Source organism: Xenopus laevis, chromosome 9_10S (assembly GCF_017654675.1).
Source record: "Xenopus laevis strain J_2021 chromosome 9_10S, Xenopus_laevis_v10.1, whole genome shotgun sequence".
NCBI classification, from domain to species: domain Eukaryota; kingdom Metazoa; phylum Chordata; class Amphibia; order Anura; family Pipidae; genus Xenopus; species Xenopus laevis.
The window spans coordinates 32,433,600-32,455,487 of record NC_054388.1 but is presented as its reverse complement, the minus strand read 5'-3'; the positions used below and the strand labels follow the sequence as shown (position 1 = coordinate 32,455,487).

At 39.4% G+C, this 21,888-nt stretch overlaps 1 protein-coding gene across 1 annotated transcript; it reads right to left on the bottom strand.

Moving 5' to 3' along the window:
• Positions 1-896: 896 nt before the first annotated feature.
• On the bottom strand, positions 897-21,338 carry tgm3l.7.S (transglutaminase 3 like, gene 7 S homeolog). The gene is made up of 13 exons (XM_041578066.1): positions 21,249-21,338; positions 18,190-18,363; positions 16,269-16,511; positions 15,353-15,471; positions 8,542-8,670; positions 8,044-8,215; positions 7,078-7,210; positions 5,834-5,937; positions 5,161-5,403; positions 3,519-3,881; positions 2,734-2,891; positions 1,845-1,978; positions 897-1,062 (listed from the first exon to the last, which is right to left on the bottom strand). Exons 1-13 carry the CDS (start codon positions 21,253-21,255, stop codon positions 912-914), a joined length of 2,130 nt encoding a protein of 709 aa, XP_041434000.1. The 5' UTR covers positions 21,256-21,338; the 3' UTR covers positions 897-911.
• Positions 21,339-21,888: the final 550 nt, after the last annotated feature.

Sequence of the window (21,888 nt, the reverse complement as noted above, 5' to 3'; positions counted from 1 at the left end):
CATGATATGCTGGGGTCAGAACCAATCAGTAACATGGTACACGGTCAGTATCCAGAAGGGTGGTTAAACTGGCATGGGTCGGTTCAGGCAGCGATACAGCAAGGTCAAAACAGGGAAAGAAGAACAGTCATGATTTAATATCATTTTAAATGCCATTTATTTTCTGTTTTTATCAGAAAGTGTTACAATCTATGCTTTTTGCAAAAAATAAATAAATGAGGCATTACAGTTAGTGTTCCCCGAGGATTCTAGTACCTTATCAATTGCTATATATTCTGGGTTCCTGAGAGACTCATCAGTGCTTTGTGGCAAGGGCAAAACATACAGCTCTGGGTTTTCAAGGGTGCTGAACATGGTTGCGCAGTCCATTGTCTACCAAACAGGCTAGTTTCTGGGGACAACGCTATATTGCAGATCAAAGTAATTATTACTACTGGAAAAAAATATCTATATCCTGAATGTCTTGCCAGCACTTGCAGTATAAGGGACATCAATGGAAAAAAAACAACCCTCAAAACTAATTTTGTTGGGGACAGACGAGGAGTGGGAGCATGGACTAGTGGGGGGTTGGTTATATGTTGCTTTGCTCTGGTCCCCTCTGAAGATTTTTTTGACTATTTATGCCATTGTTCCCAACAGAAACAAGAGAGACTGTTTGATAATATTTTTATTGAATAATTTGTATTTACAGGGTTTGTTTCTCATGTGTAATTTATATGTTAACTTAGCTGAAGGTATGCAGTATGGTCACTTGTATTTTGTGCTTAGAAAGAAAGATTAGAAAACCAGGTCTGGTTCTTGGTAATGAGTTCAGATCATTATTCACATGAATCTATATTATTCTTCTATTCATATAAAAGAGTATCCTGATCATACAGAAGCATTTCTATGGAATGGTACCACTGTCAGTACTAAGCTGCTGCCACATCAATAGTCTGGAAACCCTTCACATCAGAGAATTTGTCACAGGAGAAACCAACAATGATGCCTCTTTTGCCCTTTCTGTATGGGGTAAGTTCGACTTCGGTTGTTACTCTCTGATTGGCTTTCAGATTTGGCAAACTATAATAAACAGATAAAAAAAGAAATGCGGTTATGACATTTTCACACCAATTTTTGTGTGTGCACCCAGTGTCCTTTGACCAGGGACCAACCCTCCAGATTATTTTTCCTTCTCTCCTTCTTTCCTTCACTCATTCTCCTTGTTCATCTTCTTACATACTCTCATCTGTCCTTCCCTGCATTTATTATTTTTGTTCTCATATAGCAATGGGGAATGGCTAATGGTATAGTCATACAGTTGGGTGAGCAGAAGGTACACTGACACCTGGGCCCATCAGGAGTTTTTCTGCTATACTTGGGAGGCTAGTGTGATGTACCATAATTTGTTGTGTGCACTGCGTACAAACACACATCTTAGAGGGAATAATGTTTGCATATCCTGCCTAACAAACCACATTAACATTAACCTAAAGTGTCTACCGTTCTTCAGTTGATTACAGTTTCGAGATCTGAGAAAATCAGGTCTTGCAGAAATTGATCTCTTGGGTCATTAAGGATATGAAGTTTGTTCTCAAGGGAAAACAATCTGGCCCTTTCCGTTTGTGCAGCTTATGTTCAGAAGCCATACATTTTGTCTTAAACCTTTATAAAATCAGTTACAAAGTCCATCGTGCTCAGTTTGAAATTTATTATATAAACATTATTTATAAACCTAGTGAAGAAGCATTGTCAAGGGTTGTGCTACATTATGCTGTGCCACCTCTGCACCCGATCCTGAAGTGATTTCAAATGAAGCTTCGGATTGTCATTGCTGAATTTAAACTTTTATTTTATACACTTACGTAACACGAAAAGGCTTCTTCAGAACGCCGCTGCCCTCTAAGATTGCCACACATTTTGTAATATTCTCTGAAATCGGATTTGTGAAAATGATGTTCACAGTGACAGTTTTGCCCAAAACAACACGTTGAGTGACCTATGTATATAATAGTGGAAAACGTTATAATTGTATTTGTGTTTAGACCTGCAATAAACACGCTTCAGCATAAAACTCTGCTCCAAGCTGCACAAGTACAGTTATCTGTAGCAACCAATCATTTCTTTGCTTTAATTTTTAACTTAAAGTAGACTGGTAAATCAACCTCTTGGGGCAAATGTAATAATGAAGGTTACAAAGGTTTCACTAGGTCTAGTAACCTATAGCAACCAATCAGATGTTTACTTTTAAATAGGTGACTGCTAATAATGACTGCTGATTTGTTGATGTGGGTTACTAGACATGGCACAGATGTTCATTCTTTAGCAGAACTTGCATAGGTAACCTTGTACCTTGTGGGAAAGCATGAACAGAGTTAAACTCAGCAGCCATTATCCCACTGCTGTTGCCTAAAGGACAACTGACTCTTCAACTGCTGAAATCTATACATGACACATTGTTTACCTATTACCTGCCAAGCACATAGGTCCTATGCTGTGACAGGCAAAGGTTTGACAAGCGGCAAATTGCAGTTCCGTTTGTTTGCACATTCTTGTGATTATAATCTCTAACTTGAGACCTTGGCACCCAACAGACATTATAACCTTCATTCTCCAGCTTTTATTACTATAGCTCAACTTAGAGTAACAATGTTCTTGTTCTCTTTGGTTCTAGCCACTGGATTTAAAAAGCTTAGATTGTTTTTCACGGTGAACTGGGCATTTAATTGCCAGTAACGAGTGGTTTAACTATACCTTTAGCTGGAGAGGTGGATTCTTCAAGGTGATAACTGAATCAACCAACAAACTTCCTCCATTTTCTTCAAGACAAACTGCGGTGGCTTGGATCATATTGTCAGGTGTTATGGCATTTTCATACTGAGAGTACTGTACTGGGATCTCTATAGCTTTCTCTGGAAACATAATAATGTATTTTAAAAAACAAAAACAAATGTTAAATGTTAATACATTATCCACCATATGTAACAAGAGGCAGAACATTTACCCTGGTGCAGTAACCCATATTAACCAGCATGATATTTTCTTTTTAGCAGTTCACCAATAAACACTACCCACTGATTGGTTGTATTGGTGGCAAACCTTGCTCTCTTTATTACATAACCCACTGATTTTAAAATAAAGACTGAGCTTGGGGTAGGGCCTGGTTCTTATTCTGGCTGCTTTTATTCTTACCAAAATAGGTGCAAAAGAATTTAAGGCATGCCACCCCAAGCACCCAGTAATACATATGCTTTCATTACTCTAAGTTGTGCTATAGTAGTAAAAACTGGAAGGAGAATGAAGGTTATAATGCCTGCTGGGTGCCGGGGTCTCAAGTAAGTCATTATAAGGGAAGGGTGCCCCACATGTTTGTCAATGTGTTTATCCTGTCTCTGGTGAATGGAGCACAACTGAGCCTTTTGGTACTGGGGCTGCAGCTGGTTGCACCATTAGGCACACCAAATATTGTGCCCAGGGAATTAGATAAAAACTGTTCTGAAGTGACAGAACTCTTACTATAAGAATGCTTGTAGCTATACCTTCATTAGGAGCCAATGTGACCGACTGTGAACCGTTTAGTATTTCTTTCACTGGAGTTCTGTTATATACAATTGCGGTAAGACACCACTTGGCATTCACTTGCTTTTTGCCAGAGGAAGGATTTTTTAGTTTCAGAGTTACTGTGAAGTCTTCTCCAACCTGTGGCTCCCCACTTATGTTGAAGGCCCCAGTGATTTCAGGTTTTGGTGCTTCCTGGACGGATGACTCTTCTGCTAGTGTGGCTCGCAATGGTGCACTGCTGTGAAATGATTCTCTTCCATTCAGTCTTATGCTAGCAAGCGTGATTGGTCTTGCCAACAATGTCTGAGCTTTTTGAAACATATCCCTTTCTTCTTTGGACCCTTAAAGGAAATATAAGCAAACTTCTATTAATGACAGCACAATTGAGGTTCCTAGTTATCCTACACAGTATATCAATATTAATCACTGGATGTTAGACATTGGTTCTGATAAAGAGGAGGCAATTAAATAAAATTTGACTCATATAAGAAGTTCACAATTCAGATGTGATCTTTCAGGGAATTTACACATGGGCTCCCTTAATGACTTATGTAATCTCTGTCAACATGTTATATACAATATACATTGTATAACATGAGGCCTTGCATAATCATTAAAAGCTCATGATTTAATAGTATGAGAGAAAGAACTCCCTCGAATGGAAGTAGCTCAAGAACTCCCTCATATTGAAGGAATCCCTGGAATTGAAGAACTCCTTCAAATAAAAGGAGTGTGAGAACTCAGTCAAATAGAAGAAGTACAAAAATCCCTTAAATGGAAGGAGTGCAAGAACTCCCTCAAATGAAAAGAGCTTAAAGGGATACTGTCGTGGAAAAACATGTGCAAGAATTTCCTCAAGTGGATGGAGTGCAAGAACCCCTTCAAATGGAAGAAGAGCAAAAACTCTCAGAGTTGACTGTTGAACCAAAGATAAGCCAAAGTAACTGGGTATAACCCCAGTAACAATAACAAATAAACAAGTTATAGGCATGTTCATGTACACTCGGACATTAGGAAATACACATAGAAATTCATACACAACACATCGATTAGGTGTCATTAATCAAATCCCCTGGCAAAAGTGAATATTTGCTAATTTACAGGCAATCTGAGTGAAGTCTGTGCTGAATCAGTACAAGGTGGAAGGCACATTGCAGTTAACTCATCACCACTATTTAAATCCATTAGAACTCATAGAACAGTGCTAAATACTCAGCATAAAAATATTTAAATCTTGTTTCCTTCATTCCTTTTGCATCTACAATGCACTACCTATGTTATTATAGATGGTGGTGATGTTTTAATGAACTAGCATAGCAATCAATGCTATGCTACTTCAATAAAACAATTGGTGGTGCCTTCACTGCTATGTGTGATACTGGCTATAGACACAGCCTTTATAGTCTCCAAAAATGTCCTGAACTTACTAACTTACTACCCCTTACTAATCGTGACCTGTGATTATTGTAGACTTCTTGTAAATGTAGAAATGCAGTAGTAAAGTGGTCGCTTTCCATTGCAATAGCATAAATACTTGAATGTAGGCTCCTTCTTTTTTGTTTTTTTATATATTGACACCAGTTAAAAGGACCATTCACTTTCAGTTAATAAACGTCTTACCTTCTGGATATTTGTACTCATTTGTAACATCATGACGGAAGAAAGTTCCAACTGCTTTGGTAGATATGTATTGCCCAACTGAGTAAGTATCAGTATAAAGAGTGCTTAATGATCCATCCCACATTCTGCTATAGCTTACTCTGTCTGCATTAACTTCAGCCAGTACAAATGGTCCATCAAACGGTAGGTTCACATCTCCCTCTTTTACAGCTTTTTGGGAAGTCGGCCCAAGACGATAGCTGCCTAAAAGAGAAGCAAAATCATACAACACACACCTCAGTTTTTCATTTTTATTATTGTTGTTATTCACTTGGATAACTTTACTATAGTTAACTAAAAAAAAAAAGCTGTAGGATTTTTCCTCCATGAAGTGGGGAGAGACAGAGCAAATTACAAGCTGACAGATCCAGTGGAAAGGCACACATTATGGCATATGTATTGTCATCATGTTTTAAGTGTGAATTTTTTCCTCACCTAACTCCACCAAAGTATTCAAAAGATGGCTTAAAAGAGCTCACTCCCCAACCTGAGATACCAACCATGGAAAATGAAATAACACGAAGCAGGGGCAATGCAGTAGGTGTAGCTGAAAAGGTATTTAATTATTTCATTGAGAAGAAATTTTTATTCTATTTTTGTTTTCATGATAGTTCCCATTCAAGTTTTTTTTTACCTCCACTTGGTTCCTGTGGGGTGGCATCCAGAATCTGCCATCCATCATATCTTGAACCTAAATCTTGTCTCTTAAACCATCCTTCAACCCAAGCATGGAAATTCCTGATAAAATAGAGATACCATAAAACATAACATTCATTTCCAATAGTTTAAATCCAATACCAAATCAGATTCCTGGGGAAATGACACATAGCCAGTGATCTCAAGGTGATGGTTGAATAATTGGATGAATTAAATGAATCAGTATATATATATATATATATATATATATATATATATATATATATATATATAATATACTGTAGTATCTTCATAGTAAGAACATATCATCCTGCAAACACAATTCCATGTACACCTCACTGGCCAAAAACCAGCTGTACAAGTAATACCAAGCCAGGTAATTTATGACTATGGGAAATTTGCACCCCACAGCAGAAGAATGCAAATAAATTCTACTTATCTTCTATATTAAAGGAGAAGGAAACTACAGAGGCATTTTATTGCCAATAGATTAGCTGCAATAGTGCAAGCTCGAATGCTATATTTAATTTGTAAAATGTTTTACCATACCTGAGTAATAAGCTCTAGAAGCTCTCTGTTGAGGATAGGAGCTGCAGTATTAATGTGGTGTGACATCACTTCCTGCCTGAGTCTCTCCCTGCTCTGGGCTCAGATTACAGTAGAGAAGGGAAGGGTGGGGGGAAGAGGAACAAACTGAGCATGCTCTTGCCCAGGGCAATGAGGTTTAAGCTGAAGGCAGGAAGTCTGATACAGAAGCCCATGAGTACACAATAGAAGGAAAGAAATGCTGTGTTTCTTTTGACAGGGGACTCAGAGCAGCACTACTTTGGGGGTTTATTGGTATATTTAGATGGACCTTTCTGATAAGGCTTACTTAGTTTTTACCTTTCCTTCTCTTTTAACCAACCTGCTACTGCTTTGGAAAGCCCTGATGCCAAGATCTGAAAGTAAGGCATTTTATCCAGATCTCTGCCCAATATATGACTTCTAAAAAGCACTATGGCATTAATTACAAGACAATATTTATATATCTATAATGTTTACTACTATCACCTGATGCGTGGACCTGGGTTTGTTTGATGTGATAAGCTGGTTCACAAGGCAGCACTATTGTTTCATGTCATATTGTTATGTAGGTTTAAGACTTCCAAACCTCTATTATGAACCCTCCCCCCTTACAATTTCACAAGAACTATCTGAGATAGGTAGGATGCCTCTTACCACACGCTGTCAGGGGATCCTAGACTTCTTCCATATGTATCATAATATTGTTCAATCACTAGGTTGTTATTGGTGTCATGAGCCGACTCAAAGTTTGTTATCACACGGGCAGGTATCCCCAGGCATCGCAGTACTAGATCATGAGAATAGTAATACAGTATGTACATCCGTGTCTTTTTATTTCAGTATACTGTATATATGGCTCACTTATGACTGCCTATATGTGTGTAATACACACATTACAATGGTACTAATACACACACTCAAGTTTTCATCCTGAATTCACAGCACATGTTCATGGAAGTCACTGGAGTTGATATGGTATGCATGTTTTAAAAGTTGGACCATCTGCCAGTGCAAAGGGTTCCATTGCTTGGAAATCATCTAAGACTCCCACAGCAGGTATAACTGAAGTAAGATGAGACAAGGTTACAAAGGTTAGAGGTTTCTGTTTGAGGAATATCTCCAAAATGCATTTTGATTATTGCGTTATTGTTTTATAACCAACAGATAGTGGGCATATAAGAAAATCAAAGATGGCTCTCATACTGTTGCACACATAGTACACGGAAGAAAACATCAACTGAGCCACAATGATCTCAAGTTAAAGAGGCAGAACACTCCTACACTTCTTTGACATTGGATCAATGAATTGGACTTGCTTAAAAAGGAATTACTGTATGTATGACTTTTGTTATTTCTTCCATTAAACAGGGCAATAACAAAAAAAATTAATTCTACTTCCTGCTTGTACAAGCTCAGTTAAAAGAAATCAGCAGTCCTTCTGTATTTACAAACCCCTCCCTTCGCCAACTACAGCCTGTTAGATCTCATTTAATCGGATGATGAGGGCTACTGAGTGGACTGCTGATTTGTTTTGATTGTGCTCGGATGGACAGGAAGTAGATTTTCACTTTATTTTAAATTTATTTCCTGTTTAGTGAAAGAAAAAAAAAATTCACTTACCAGTACAAAGTACTCCAGCATACACCCAGCACTGTCCAAATCTAACAGGTCCATATTGACTCCAGCTTCGAAGGAGGGCAACACTTCCATTCCACGAAGTTGGATTTTCACCTCCTGAGTAATCTCCACTCCAGTTCCCCACTATTACTCCCCTGTCATCTTGGCTATTAACCTACAGTAAAATAACATTTTTATTTAATGGAAACAAAATCCATCATTATTTGGATTAATTAATTTATTTATATTTTTACTTATTGCTGAATAATTTTAAATTTGCCCTACTCCCTTACTACATTAAGAGCATGCATCCAAGGTCAACCAATCTGAAACCTGGCAACAAGGATTACCTCTGACTGAGACTTTCCTCCAGTAACCTTGTACTGGATTTTAGAGGTCCAAAGGGTTTTTCAAATAAAAATCCAAATTAAAATATATTCCATAATTATGTGTACCTTTAGGTACATTCTTGAAAAAATTAATTGACATTGAGTTCCTTACCATAGCACTTAAAATCCTTGAGACATAGATAGGGTCATTACATTTTGAGACATGTGTAGCACGGTCTGCTTTGTATTCCGGACTCTGCTGTAGCAACTGGAAGCAAATGTCCATTACTCCTTCTTCAAACTGTTCAAAAAGTGCAGTGGGAAGTTATATCATAAGGTTTGAGAGCCACAAAGGAAATAAACAATATCCATTAAAAAAAAGGTAAAGCATTCCCTCTAGATGGAGACATAGGGAGACCCCTACACCCCTCAATTCCTCTCTCCTGGGCCTCCTCCTTTAAATACTTGGGAATTATAATCCATGCCAATCTGCCGTTAACACTTTGGGGCCGTATCAATCTCATCAAGATGATATACCTCCCAAGATTCCTATATCCCTTCCACAATGCCCCAATCTACATCCACAAAACTACATCCAAAAAATCAACACACACCTACAATCCTCATTTGGAATAAGAAAGTACCTAGAATCTCATGGGAAAAATTGACAGAACCATACAATGAGGGTATCTTAGCCCTCCTAACTTCTACCTATATTTTTTGGCATCACAAATATACTACTTACATTGGTGGTTTCACCTGGATCCATATAACCCCAATATAACTCTCCAATCTCTACTAATAGGATCCTTGGAAGGCATGAGAAATATGCCATAACGCTCTCTAGCAGACCTGGACAATCTCCCACCCACCATGACTGCCCCCCTCCTGCTTACAAGCCTTAAAATACATCAAAAAGAAACCCCCTCTACTTACCATGTCTCTCCCTCTATGGGGCAACTCAAACCTCTCTCTATACCATGTACTAGAGGACTTTTTGTACTGGCCCTCTCAAGGCATCAAATATCTAAGAGACCTCATCTAGCTTTGTCTCTTATACTACCCTACAACAGAGAACCGTCACACAACAATTATCCTTATTCCTATACTTTCAAATGAGACACTTCTTTAGGACACAATTTGGCAAACTTGCACCCACTCTCACTCTCAGAAGATACCCTATCACTCGACAATCCCACAGACCTAACTGCAAACCCGTACCACAACATTCTGGCAGGAACACCTTCACCCTTCACATTGGCTAAGGCGTGATGGACAGAATATATAACTACTCTTTCCCAGGATGACTGTGATGAAGCCACAGAGCATATGTACAAACCCCTTACTTCAATACGAGACAAACTAATCCACTACAAACTCTTTTACCAACTATATATAACTCCAGAAAAATTCCCACGACCCCTGCCCTCGATGTAATACTCATCAAGCCAATTTTTTACACATGCTCTGGGAATGCCTCACCCTAGCCTCCTATTGGGCACTAATAACCCAAACACTGGCCATGGAACTGGGATCCCCACATATTGTGTCTCCCTCGTTCTGCCTACTAGGTATCCTAGATGATATTCTCACCACCAATCAGGCCCGCTTGAGAACTAGGTTACTACTATACTTTGCCAAAAAAAATGTGGTGCTGCACTTGATGAACCCTTATCCACTCACTAGAGACTCCAGGATCTGCCTGGTCAACTCCACAATTCCTCTCATTAAACTTACCTATGAAGCCAGAGGTATTTACAAAAATTCAATAAAATCTGGAGCCCCTGGTGGGAATTCGGGCTGGGAGCCTCAACGACATTCAATCTTGCTGAAATTAGGACTATTAGTGCCCTTTGAGACTTACATGGGAATGTAAGTTTACCTCTAATGTAAACCAAGCCTGACTTTCAATTGGATCCTTGCCTTTAATTCAATGACCAAGACCTTAACATAACACACAGTATTTGTTGTTTCCTGTATTTTTTTTAATTATGTTGCACTGTATAATTGGGAATAAAAAAAATAACACGTTTCCTTTTAAAAAAAAAAAAAGTAAAGCATAGTTTTTTTAAACAAATTAAAAATATAATATTTTGTGAAAGAAAATACAAAATATGTTTTAACACATACTGGTTAATTTTTATCATAGTCTGCCAATCATTTCTTATTCTGTATGGTCGAGGACATAGTTGTATTAAAACTATGTCGTCACACAAAGAAGTCTGTGCAGTTTTTTAGCAGAAAGGTGGGCCATGAAGTAACTTTGAGGACAGCCCTGTATAATCTTATTGATGATACAAGAATGCATATGTAAGATACTTACCTAGGGGATGGCAGGGACGCCTGCCGCCCCCTCGACGGGGACTCCCGTCTCACTTCCCCGCCGCCGATGCGGCTAGGCCTCAGGCGCCGGCTCCTATGGAGCGCCGGAATTAAAGGAATAGTCACGCTGGCGCGATTGCGCAGGCGCTGGAGTTGATTCGCCAGCATCCAATGGCGCCAAATTCAAATCTTTAAATGGCCAGCAGTCCTTTTGTGCCTTGCCCAACGTAGGTTCTGTATACTGTTCCTGGGTGCGATTATTTCTGTGATTCCTGTTGTGACCTTTGGCTATTCCTGATTCCTGTTTGACTTCCGCCTGCCCTGACCCTTTGGCTTGTTCCTGACTACTCTTTGGATTCCGTTCTGTACTTCGACCCTGTTAGTTGCTGACCTGGCCTGTGACCTCGATTACTCTTTTGCTTACCGATTTTGTACTGCATTCCCGATTGGTTTCGACTCGGCCCGTTCCTGGACTTTGATAACCTTTACGTTAAGTTCCCTTGCTCGCCCAGAGTTCTTCCCTCAGTCTCCTCACTATTAAGTCCTGGCGGCATCCAAGTAGCGGAGGGCCCCACCCGACGTGAAAGGCGGCGGTTATAGGCCGCTTTTTCCAATGTTTTCTGTAAAAAAGCAGCTGAATCCTTACCCCCCCCATAGACCCTATGACTGTGCCATTGAATTATTGTCTGGCTCTTCTCCTCCCAAGGGTAGGACATATCCTCTTTCTCTCCCTGAGTCTTTAGCCATGGAAGAATATATTAAAGAGAATTTGGAGCGGGGGTTCATTAGACCTTCTTCTTCCCCTGCGGGGGCTGGGTTTTTTTTGTCAAGAAGAAGGATGAGACTCTTAGACCCTGTATCGATTATAGAGGGTTAAATAAGATCACGGTCAAGAATCGTTACCCTCTCCCTTTAATCTCTGAACTCTTTGATAGAGTGAAGGGGGCGGTTATTTTTTTCCAAATTGGATCTAAGGGGTGCCTATAATCTAATTAGGATAAGGGAGGGGGACGAGTGGAAGACCACTTTTAATACCCGAGATGGGCATTATGAATACTTGGTAATGCCATTTGGTCTGTGTAATGCTCCCGCTGTTTTTCAAGAACTGGTTAACGATATCTTCCGTGACCTTTTGGGTCGGTTTGTCGTTGTGTATTTAGACGACATTCTAATTTTTCTTCGAATTTGTTTTCCCATCGTGCCCATGTTCGGGAGGTTCTATCCAGGTTAAGGCAGAATCATTTGTATGCTAAGCTTGAGAAATGTCTCTTCGAAGTCTCTGCTGTACCTTTCCTTGGATATATTATTTCCCAAACTGGTCTTGAGATGGAGCCCACTAAAGTCCAAGCAATTCAGCAGTGGGCACAACCTCTTTCTTTGAAAGCGATCCAGAGATTTCTAGGGTTCACTAATTATTATAGGCAATTCATTCTGAATTTTTCCAAATTGGTGGCCCCAATTACTGCCTTAACTAAGAAAGGGGTTGACCCTAGTATTTGGTCTACTGAGGCTGTTGAGGCCTTTGGTCTCTTAAAAGAGGCCTTCATTTCTGCTCCAGTTCTCCGGCATCCAGACTCGTCTTTGCCTTTTATTGTTGAGGTTGATGCGTCTGAGATCGGTGCTGGAGCAGTATTATCTCAACGACATCCTGTCTCCGGTAAAATTCACCCATGTGCCTTTTTCTCAAAAAAATTTTCCTCTGCTGAGGTCAACTACGATATTGGCAATAGGGAATTATTTGCCATTAAATTAGCATTTGAGGAATGGAGACATCTCCTTGAGGGTGCCAAGCATACGGTTTCTGTGTTCACAGATCATAAAAATCTGTTGTACATAGAATCTGCTAAACGGTTAAATCCTCGTCAAGCCAGGTGGTCATTGTTTTTCTCACGTTTTAATTTTCTCATCACCTACAGGCCTGCTGAAAGGAATCTGAAAGCAGATGCCCTTTCTAGAAGCTTTGTCTCCAAGCCTAGGGAGGATTTGGAACCTGTCCCTATTGTTCCTAAGGAGGTGATTGTGGCAGCCTTGAGTCCGGATCTCTCTACCTCCTTGTCGAATGCCCAGGTAGATTCCCCTCCTGATATTCCAGTGGGCAAGTTATTTGTTCCTAGTAATTTACGTGAAGCAGTCTTTCACGAGACTCATGATTCTAAAGTGGCTGGTCATCCGGGTTGTGCGAAGATTTGCGATTTGTTGTCTCGTACTCTCTGGTGGCCGACTTTAAGACAAGACGTTGCCAAATATATTGAGTCATGCCCAGTCTGCCAACGATCTAAGCCATCTAGATCTTTACCTCAAGGGTTGCTGCAGTCACTTCCTATTCCTGAGAGACCTTGGACTCATATATCCATGGATTTCATTGTAGAATTACCTCCATCGAATGGGCATACTGTTATCTGGGTAGTGGTGGACCGTTTTAGTAAAATGTCTCATTTTATTCCTCTTTCTACCCTTCCCTCTGCCAAGACTCTAGCTGAACTTTTCATTGTCCATATATTTAAGTTTCACGGGGCTCCTCTCAATATTGTGTCTGATAGGGGGGTTCAATTTGTGTCCAAATTCTGGCGGCATTTTGTTCATTAATGGGTACTGATTTGTCTTTCTCTTCTGCATATCATCCCCAGACCAATGGTCAGACTGAGAGGACAAATCAGACTCTGGAACAATATCTTAGATGTTATGTCTCCTGCAATCAGTCACTTTGGGTTAATTTTCTTCCGTGGGCTGAATTTGCCTATAACAATGCCATTCATTCCTCCACTGGAAAATCCCCTTTTTTCACTGTGTTTGGTCTTCATCCCAGAGTTTTTTCATTCTCAGGTTCATGTGATCTTCCTGCTGTTAATTCCTTTGTGGAAGATTTTTCTAAGACTTGGCAGGAGGTTCAGAAGTCCTTATCTTCTGCAGTAGCTGCTCAGAAGAAGGCTTCAGACAAACATCGGAGAGATTCTCCTGTGTATCAGGTTGGTGACAAGGTTTGGCTGTCCTCCAAAAACATTTCTCTGAAAGTCCCTTCAGCCAAACTGGGTCCCAAATTTATTGGTCCTTTTTCTATATCTGGTGTTATCAACCCATGTACTTTCAGGTTAAATCTTCCTCCCGAACTCAAGATTTTTAATTCTTTCCATGTATCTCTGTTGAGACCTGCTAGAGTGGTACGTCAGAATTCTCCTCCTCCTCCTATTTCTGTTGAATTCTTGGTTCACAGGTTGATTGACTCTCGTATCTCTAGGGGTAAACTCCAATATCTGGTTCATTGGAAGGGTTATGGTCCTGAGGAGAGATCCTGGGTTTTCGCCTCTGATGTTAAGGCGGATAGGTTGGTGAGACAGTTTCATTCTAAATTTCCCAACAAACCTAAGGGTCCAGTGGCCCCCTCTGGAGGGGGGGGTAATGTAAGATACCTACCTAGGGGACGGCAGGGACGCCTGCCGCCCCCTCGACGGGGACGCCCGTCTCACTTCCCCGCCGCCGATGCGGCTAGGCCTCAGGCGCCGGCTCCTATGGAGCGCGCGGCGCGCATGCGCCGGAATTAAAGGGATAGTCACGCTGGCGCGATTGCGCAGGCGCTGATTCGCCAGCATCCAATGGCGCCAAATTCAAATCTTTAAATGGCCAGCAGTCCTTTTGTGCCTTGCCCAACGTAGGTTCTGTATACTGTTCCTGGGTGCGATTATTTCTGTGATTCCTGTTGTGACCTTTGGCTATTCCTGATTCCTGTTTGACTTCCGCCTGCCCTGACCCTTTGGCTTGTTCCTGACTACTCTTTGGATTCCGTTCTGTACTTCGACCCTGTTAGTTGCTTACCTGGCCTGTGACCTCGATTACTCTTTTGCTTACCGATTTTGTACTGCATTCCCGATTGGTTTCGACTCGGCCCGTTCCTGGACTTTGATAACCTTTACGTTAAGTTCCCTTGCTCGCCCAGAGTTCTTCCCTCAGTCTCCTCACTATTAAGTCCTGGCGGCATCCGAGTAGCGGAGGGCCCCACCCGACGTGAAAGGCGGCGGTTATAGGCCGAAGCGTGAGCCGAGCAAGGGACATTGGGCTTTACTCTGGGTTGTGGGATAATGAACGTTACAGCATAATACTAAGACACTTTCTCAAGTTGTAAGCTCTAATGAATTTCATATGAATAACAAACTCTGTTCCCCAAGGATAACTCATGGTCTACCATCAGATTTTACAACCATGACAAGCAGACAACTACAGTTGCCATATACATCACCCATTATTTGGATTAAAATACTGGATTTGAGTGATGAATGTTATCCATTTCATAACAGGCACTACATTTTCTCTGACTGCATGTCAATTATATATAAATTAAATTGCACTTTAACATTATTCTGATAGCGGATGGTATGTAAAGGATACCGTCACATTTAAATAAGAATATTATAAGCACATTTCTAATTAGTTAAAACCAATGAAATATGTTTCTATGATACTGTAATAAGTTATCTTAGGGGAGAAAAAAGCAGCAGTCATTTCTCCATTATTGAGTTTTGTTCTGTACAACTGTCTCTTTGATATCTTTTTTCCTTGAGGGCACACATTTTTCATCAAGTACTTTGCTGGGAATCAACTCCATCTGGTCCAAGAAAAGATTTCATTTTACTAGTGAATAGGAGAATCAAAGAAACATGATGTACTACCTGGCCAAAATCCCACATTCTGCTCCATCGATAACTTGCACTTCCGTTGAATATTATTCCATTTTCATTGAGAACATATTCCCTTTTTTCTGCATCATTACTCATGTATACTTCATCACCTGGGAAAATTTGAGAGAGTAATGGGAAACAATAACAATTTAACAAAATATATATTTTCTATTTGAAGCATTCTGAAATTGCGGCTGGCTTGCGGGCAGGTGGCAGGGCCCAATTGTATCACAGTGGTATCCCAGCCAGTCTGACCATGCAAAAATGGACACCTGATTGTCTAGCATAAACAGTGTTTCTTAGGGGATCCAAATCAATAATTCATTGATCAGCTTTGTGACCCTGATATTTGTTTACCATAATTTATGCATCTGATTTCAACTATTTCCTATTCAGTGTCGGACTGGGATGCCAGGGGCCCAACAGAAAACCTTAGACCATGGGCCCATTCTCCAAGCTAATTTTCTTCCACTTCTCACTCAACCTTTCTATTTTATTTTCTTTAGATTATGTACTCTATTTGGGCCCTTTGTTTCCATAAAGAATTAAGGAATGAACATGAAATTGTTAAAGATGCTTAGAAGCAGGAGGGCCTTCTGACACCTGGGCCCACCAGAAGTTTTCCTGGTATCCTGGTGGGCCAGTCCGACACTGTTCCTATTGCAGGACGATTTTCAGGTACTTGCCGATAGGTTAATCCATTAAATCCCTGACCTAGAAGGTACCTCACTGGCTGCCTGCCTCCATAAGCACCCCAATGTCCTAGATAGGCAACCAGATAAACAGCTTCTTTTGTGATGTTCCTACTTTTGTATTTAAAGGGGATCTTGGAATATAAAACAGTTGGAAGTTGTGCAGTTGTAATAAAATGTGAACGATCTATGGCAGGAAGGTTAAATCACAGTACCTGATGTCCAAGGATTAAAGATGACACTACATTTTCCAACATCGTAATTGCTTGTGCTCCCTGCACTTGTGATTTGAGCAGTAATCTTGTAAGGTCCGATGACAGCATTGACAGCAATATTGATAGATACAGTCATAGTTCCAGCGCTGCTTGATACACGGGTGGCACTCCAGGTATTGGTGCTTGGAGAACTGGATACTGGCATTACAGCCCTTGTGTTTGTGCTTTCTGAAGGAGATGGACCTGCCAAGAAGATTTTTCAAGGTATGATATAGTGTACCAGTTGTCCCAACATTTCTAAACAACGGCTACCACAATGTGCAAATATATTTTATATAAATGAGGGGCTAGAGGAAGAAGGTATGCAGGTGCACATTCTCCCATACCCTAGTCCACTACTAATTTGCCTGTCATTCATGGCAGGAGGTAGGAACAGGACTGGGTTGTGCCCTCTATTTCTTCTCTCTGAATCTCACGTCTTATTATTTTTATGGTGCAAGGTACAACGCTTAGCCACATATAGGACAGAAGTGCTTTCTTTATGAGCACTAAATGACATATTCTTGCACCCCTTAGTGTTCATTTCTTAGTAAATTGCCCCTATTGTCTAGTAGCCTCTCTAAGAGCAAATTTTCCTTTAAGAGATATTCTTCAGCAGAAAGAGTTAAAGGAAAAATATTAAAGGAAAACAATACCCCCTGAACAATGTAGGTCTCTATAAAAATATATTAAATAAAACAGCTCATATGTAAAACCCTGCTTTATGTAAATAAACCATTTTCATAATAATTTACTTTCGTTAGTAGTGTGTGCCATTGGGTAATCATAAATAGAAAATTGCCATTTTAAAATATGATTGCTGCCCCTTAGGGTCCTAGGATTCATGGTGCACACAAACAAACCAAACAGACCATACATGTTAGGTCACATGAGCCAATTAACTGACAGGTTTCTGTTTTCCCTATTTCCCATTACAGTTAGAGCTGCAGTATTTCTGGTCAGGTGATCTCTGAGGCAGCACAGAGACCATCACGATATGGTGGTTCACGGCAAGAGATGTAAAAGGGCAATATTTACTTAAATATATATTCCAGTTTGGTAAGATTCGATAACATACCACTTAATTTGATATAAACTATCTGTTGCTTAAGTATTCAATTTGGGGGTATAGTTTTCCTTTAATGCAGGGTGAATATACATGTAATCCAGTGTGTGGTTATCCTACTAATTGAGGACCATCCCCAGTCACGTTCTGCAGGGTTCACAGCTGCCATTTAATCTCTTCTTCCCAGGGATCCACTAACAACACTTGGAGGTAACATGGGCACTACAAAACTTAGTTTCAGATTTCTATATTGCAAGTATGCACACCTACATTTGCAGAGCAGGGGATCCTTGAGAATATGAAATAAAATGGCAGCTGTGACCTCATTGCCTAAGTGTTTAAAGATATGGTACAGATTAATAGATTGTTTTAGTGGATGCAAAAGAGATTTGTCTATAGCAATTTTTCAAGCAGTTTCCTTTACTGCATGCAGCATTTTCATTACAACATAACAGTTGAGATCTGACAAATAATTATTTAATGGTTACGATCGTAATTTTTCACCAAGTTTCGCTGCGAATTTGCAATTTGTCACGCGTCATGAAAATTTTGTCTCCCATAGACTAATGCATTTTGCTGAATTGTCAATGTTTCACTAATTTTTAGCGAAACAGTTCAGATTCGCCCATCACTACTACTTAACATTTGTTCCAAAACACATCAACTTATTGGTTGCAAAAACTCCCTTTAACCTAGCAACCAGGCCATGGTTGAAAGTAAGACTGAATTATAATACCATGGGGAATCCTCTGTGACTTCTGACTCTCAAAAGAGATTTTTCTATGAAGGTTTTAAAATAGTAAAAATGTTTATTACCTGTTTCCACCACTAAGGCCAGATTCTCTGTGCTTTGTAAATCTCGACTGAATGTCAAGGTCACCTTCATCGGCAGACCTCTTCTCAGAATGGGGACTTTGGAGACATATTCACTGGTGTTATGAAGAGCTGCATTGGATGTTTGCTGAAGATCTGCACTTCTCAGCACAAGGGCTAAAAACAATAACAAGTTGCTTTGTTTACTTTTTTTTTTTTAAAACAAAACTAGACCACCTAAAGCTGCATAGACAAATAAATAAAGCAATGACCCTCTTTTTATCAAGGAATGATTCAACATTTCCTAAGAAATGATTTCCAGGGGTTGGTATATGTGATTAAACAAACAACACTCACAAACACAATGGTACTTTTCCTATGGTGGGACCATATTTCATTGGATAGCATGTTAGGATGCATCCATGTGCAATGTTCATAGAAAGCACCAGGTGGCAATAATTGCCTTTTTCATTATATAGTTATGTTTCTCAAGAGGAACACCCATACATTAAATACATTCTGGGTGGGGATTTGTAAATGCGTGTTTGTGAGTGCATACCATAAATACGGTAAAGTATTGGAGTTTTCTGTTCCTGGTGGAGTATCACGGTATGTACCCCAAACCTACTCTGGCATGCATCATAAAGTCATGAGTCTCCATGCCTTTACGCCAGGTCTACAACAGTGGGTATCAAACAATTAGGACAAACCTATGAACAGTGTATTTAGGACAGTATGTCTTGGGTGCCTAAGGGTGCAGTTAGAGAAGTTGTATGTTCATCATAGAAATCTTGTGTCGATATAAACCAGATTATGGGTCATGGCTCAATTCTATTGGTAGTGGTAAGCAATAAGCAAGTAGAGAGTCTAATCTGAATATCGTGTCCTCTATTTACAACTTATTCATTCCAGGAGTTTCACTCTTCACTCAGGTTTAAGCACAAATGCAAACCCCAGGATTATCTTATTAATGTTCAGATAAAAGATATAGAAACTGTCACATTTCCTAAGGCAAACTATTTATATCTGACATTGACCACTGAATAAAATCTCCTCTGGTACCATTTGTATTCTGTATTTCTTTAACTCTTTCCAAATGTCCCACTCCTATGTTATTTTCCCTTTAACAGTAAATTGTAGATCTGTAACTAAATAGGATTCTATGTTTATATGGTAGAACTGAATTATACTGAGACTTGGGAACTCTACCAACTACATTAAGGTAGCAATAGAAGACATCAAATGACAGTACAAATTATCATTGTGTTCTAATTTAGACAAATGGGCGGAGATGATTTGAAGACTTGGTTTGAATCATTTACAAACAACAACTGCCTGGCCTAGAGATGGGCACAATAACCCTACAACGTACGTGCTGTTAAAAAATGACAGCTTAGATTTTCTTTCTAATGCAGAATACATTCATTTATTTAGCAATAAATGGGCAAGATTCAATTCAGTGAGAAAAAGTTATCTTATGGTTTCTCAAGTGAAAACTCACGGATGAGATTCATAGAAAAATCTCTTTTGAGATAAAAACTTTTCTCCAAATTCAGTTCCAGTTTCTCACAGACTTTAATAGTTTTCACATGATAAACCATGAGATAATTGATTTGCATCCCCAATTAAATCTCATGGATGAGTTTTCACGTGATAAACGTTTTTCTGACCCAATATTTGGTACTTTGATCCCTCAAACAAGTTTCTCCTTTTATTAAGGGACATGCAGAAGAACTGAATGCCTGTATGAGGGGCTGTATGACATTTTCTTACCTATTAAAATGGGAAATAAAATGTGACTGATGTTCTTTGTAAACAATTCAAACCATGTCTTCAAATGATCTCCTATATGTCTAAATTAAAACACCTATGATTATTTGTACTATCTTTTATGTCATAAGTTACATTAATGTAGTTGGTAAAGTTCACAAGTCTCAGTATAATTTAGTCCTACCATATAAACATAGACTCCTATCTTGCCCTCATGTTTGAGAAGGTCCCATGTGGCTCTGCTCTTACTGATGTTTGGTCAGAAGACTGAATGGCTACATTTAACTTGGATACTTTTCCATCCTTTTTCAGGACAGCATTAATAATATTGATGCGTGATAATGGACATTCGTTTATACAGGGTGGTTGAGAAATCTCATAAAACTGTAAATACCTGTTGGAATGATGTATAGAATTTACATAGACAATTCCAGTCGCTGTCAATTATGTTGCCCAAGCCTGTATTTTTCATTGTTGATCATATTTGACTAAAATTGCTGGCACTGTTATATTACATTAATATGCTCAGTGAGAAAATTCATCAGATTTGTATCTGCCCCCACTGAAAAACTGCCCACCTATAGCTCTAGAATTCACTGAAAAAGTATAGCTGACATAATAGCAACTCTGAAAGAGGAACATTTACCTTTCAAATGCTGGGTTTATTTATGGGGATTGCAGGTCTGCTACAACAATTCTAGCTTTTCATTTTAGTATATGAACATTTAAGTCAGAAAGTATTTCAGATTTTGAATTTTAGACTTGGGGAGAAAAAAAATTGATGATGACTTTCAATAAAGAAGCTCTATGCAGCCTTGCTCCTCTTTCATGATTGTCTCAAAATTTGCCCAGCTCCCATTGATGTTATGTATACAGTATGTTAAGTGGCACCCATGACACCAAATTCTGTAGCAACTATACATTGGGTCAAGGAGCGAAGAAGAGTAAGATAAACTTAACCTAGATGGTAGGTTGGTGCAATATCTACATTTTTATCAGCCATTATCAGCCACTGAAATTTAATTACTCTTTAAATTACTGACATATGTATGTAAGAACGGGTTCGGAAAACTGCCACATGTGATTATCACCGGCGATTTTTTCATTTTAAGCCGGCGCAGAGTCAGGGAAGACGTTTGGGGAGATTGGTCGCCGCAAAAACTAGGCGATTAGTCGCCAGGCGACCAAATCTCCCCAAAATGCCCAGTGAGGACTTACCCTAAGAAGATGTTTAATGATAAATGCTAAACCCTACCAGCAGAATAAACAGAGAAAACAGATATCTGACTTACATGTCATGTTGCCGCCTTCAAACTCAGTTCAAGATGCCAATTTGTATTGCAAGACGGAATACCGAGTCTCGAGGCTCATCTCACCTTTTATCTGCACTTTCATATTGAGAAAGCAGGAATTATTATGCAAATGAAATTGGGTGAGGTATCTGCTAATAATTTTTTTTAAATCATTTTTATTATGCAATGGAAATGTGAAAGTATTGCACAAAGTATGGGTGTGTGGTTGAGAAAAGCGTCAGCAGATTTATGTTAGAAGATTACAATCTTTACTCGGTTTCAGATTTAATAAAATAAATATATATATATATATATATATATATATATATATATATATATATATATATATATATATATATATATATATAATGGTGTGAAGGATCAACACCCTCCCATTAGCTTAGTGAATGAAGTGTTGTTTTATTGAATACACAACATTAGATCCGACGTTTCGGTCCCACTTGGGGACCTTTTTCAAGGACCGAAACGTCGGATCTAATGTGTATTCAATAAAACAACACTTCATTCACTAAGCTAATGGGAGAGTGCTGATCCTTCACACCATTATCTAAAATATTGATCATGCACCCCTGCTCTAACAAGAAAAGAGTGCGGACACCAGCAACCATTTTATATATAT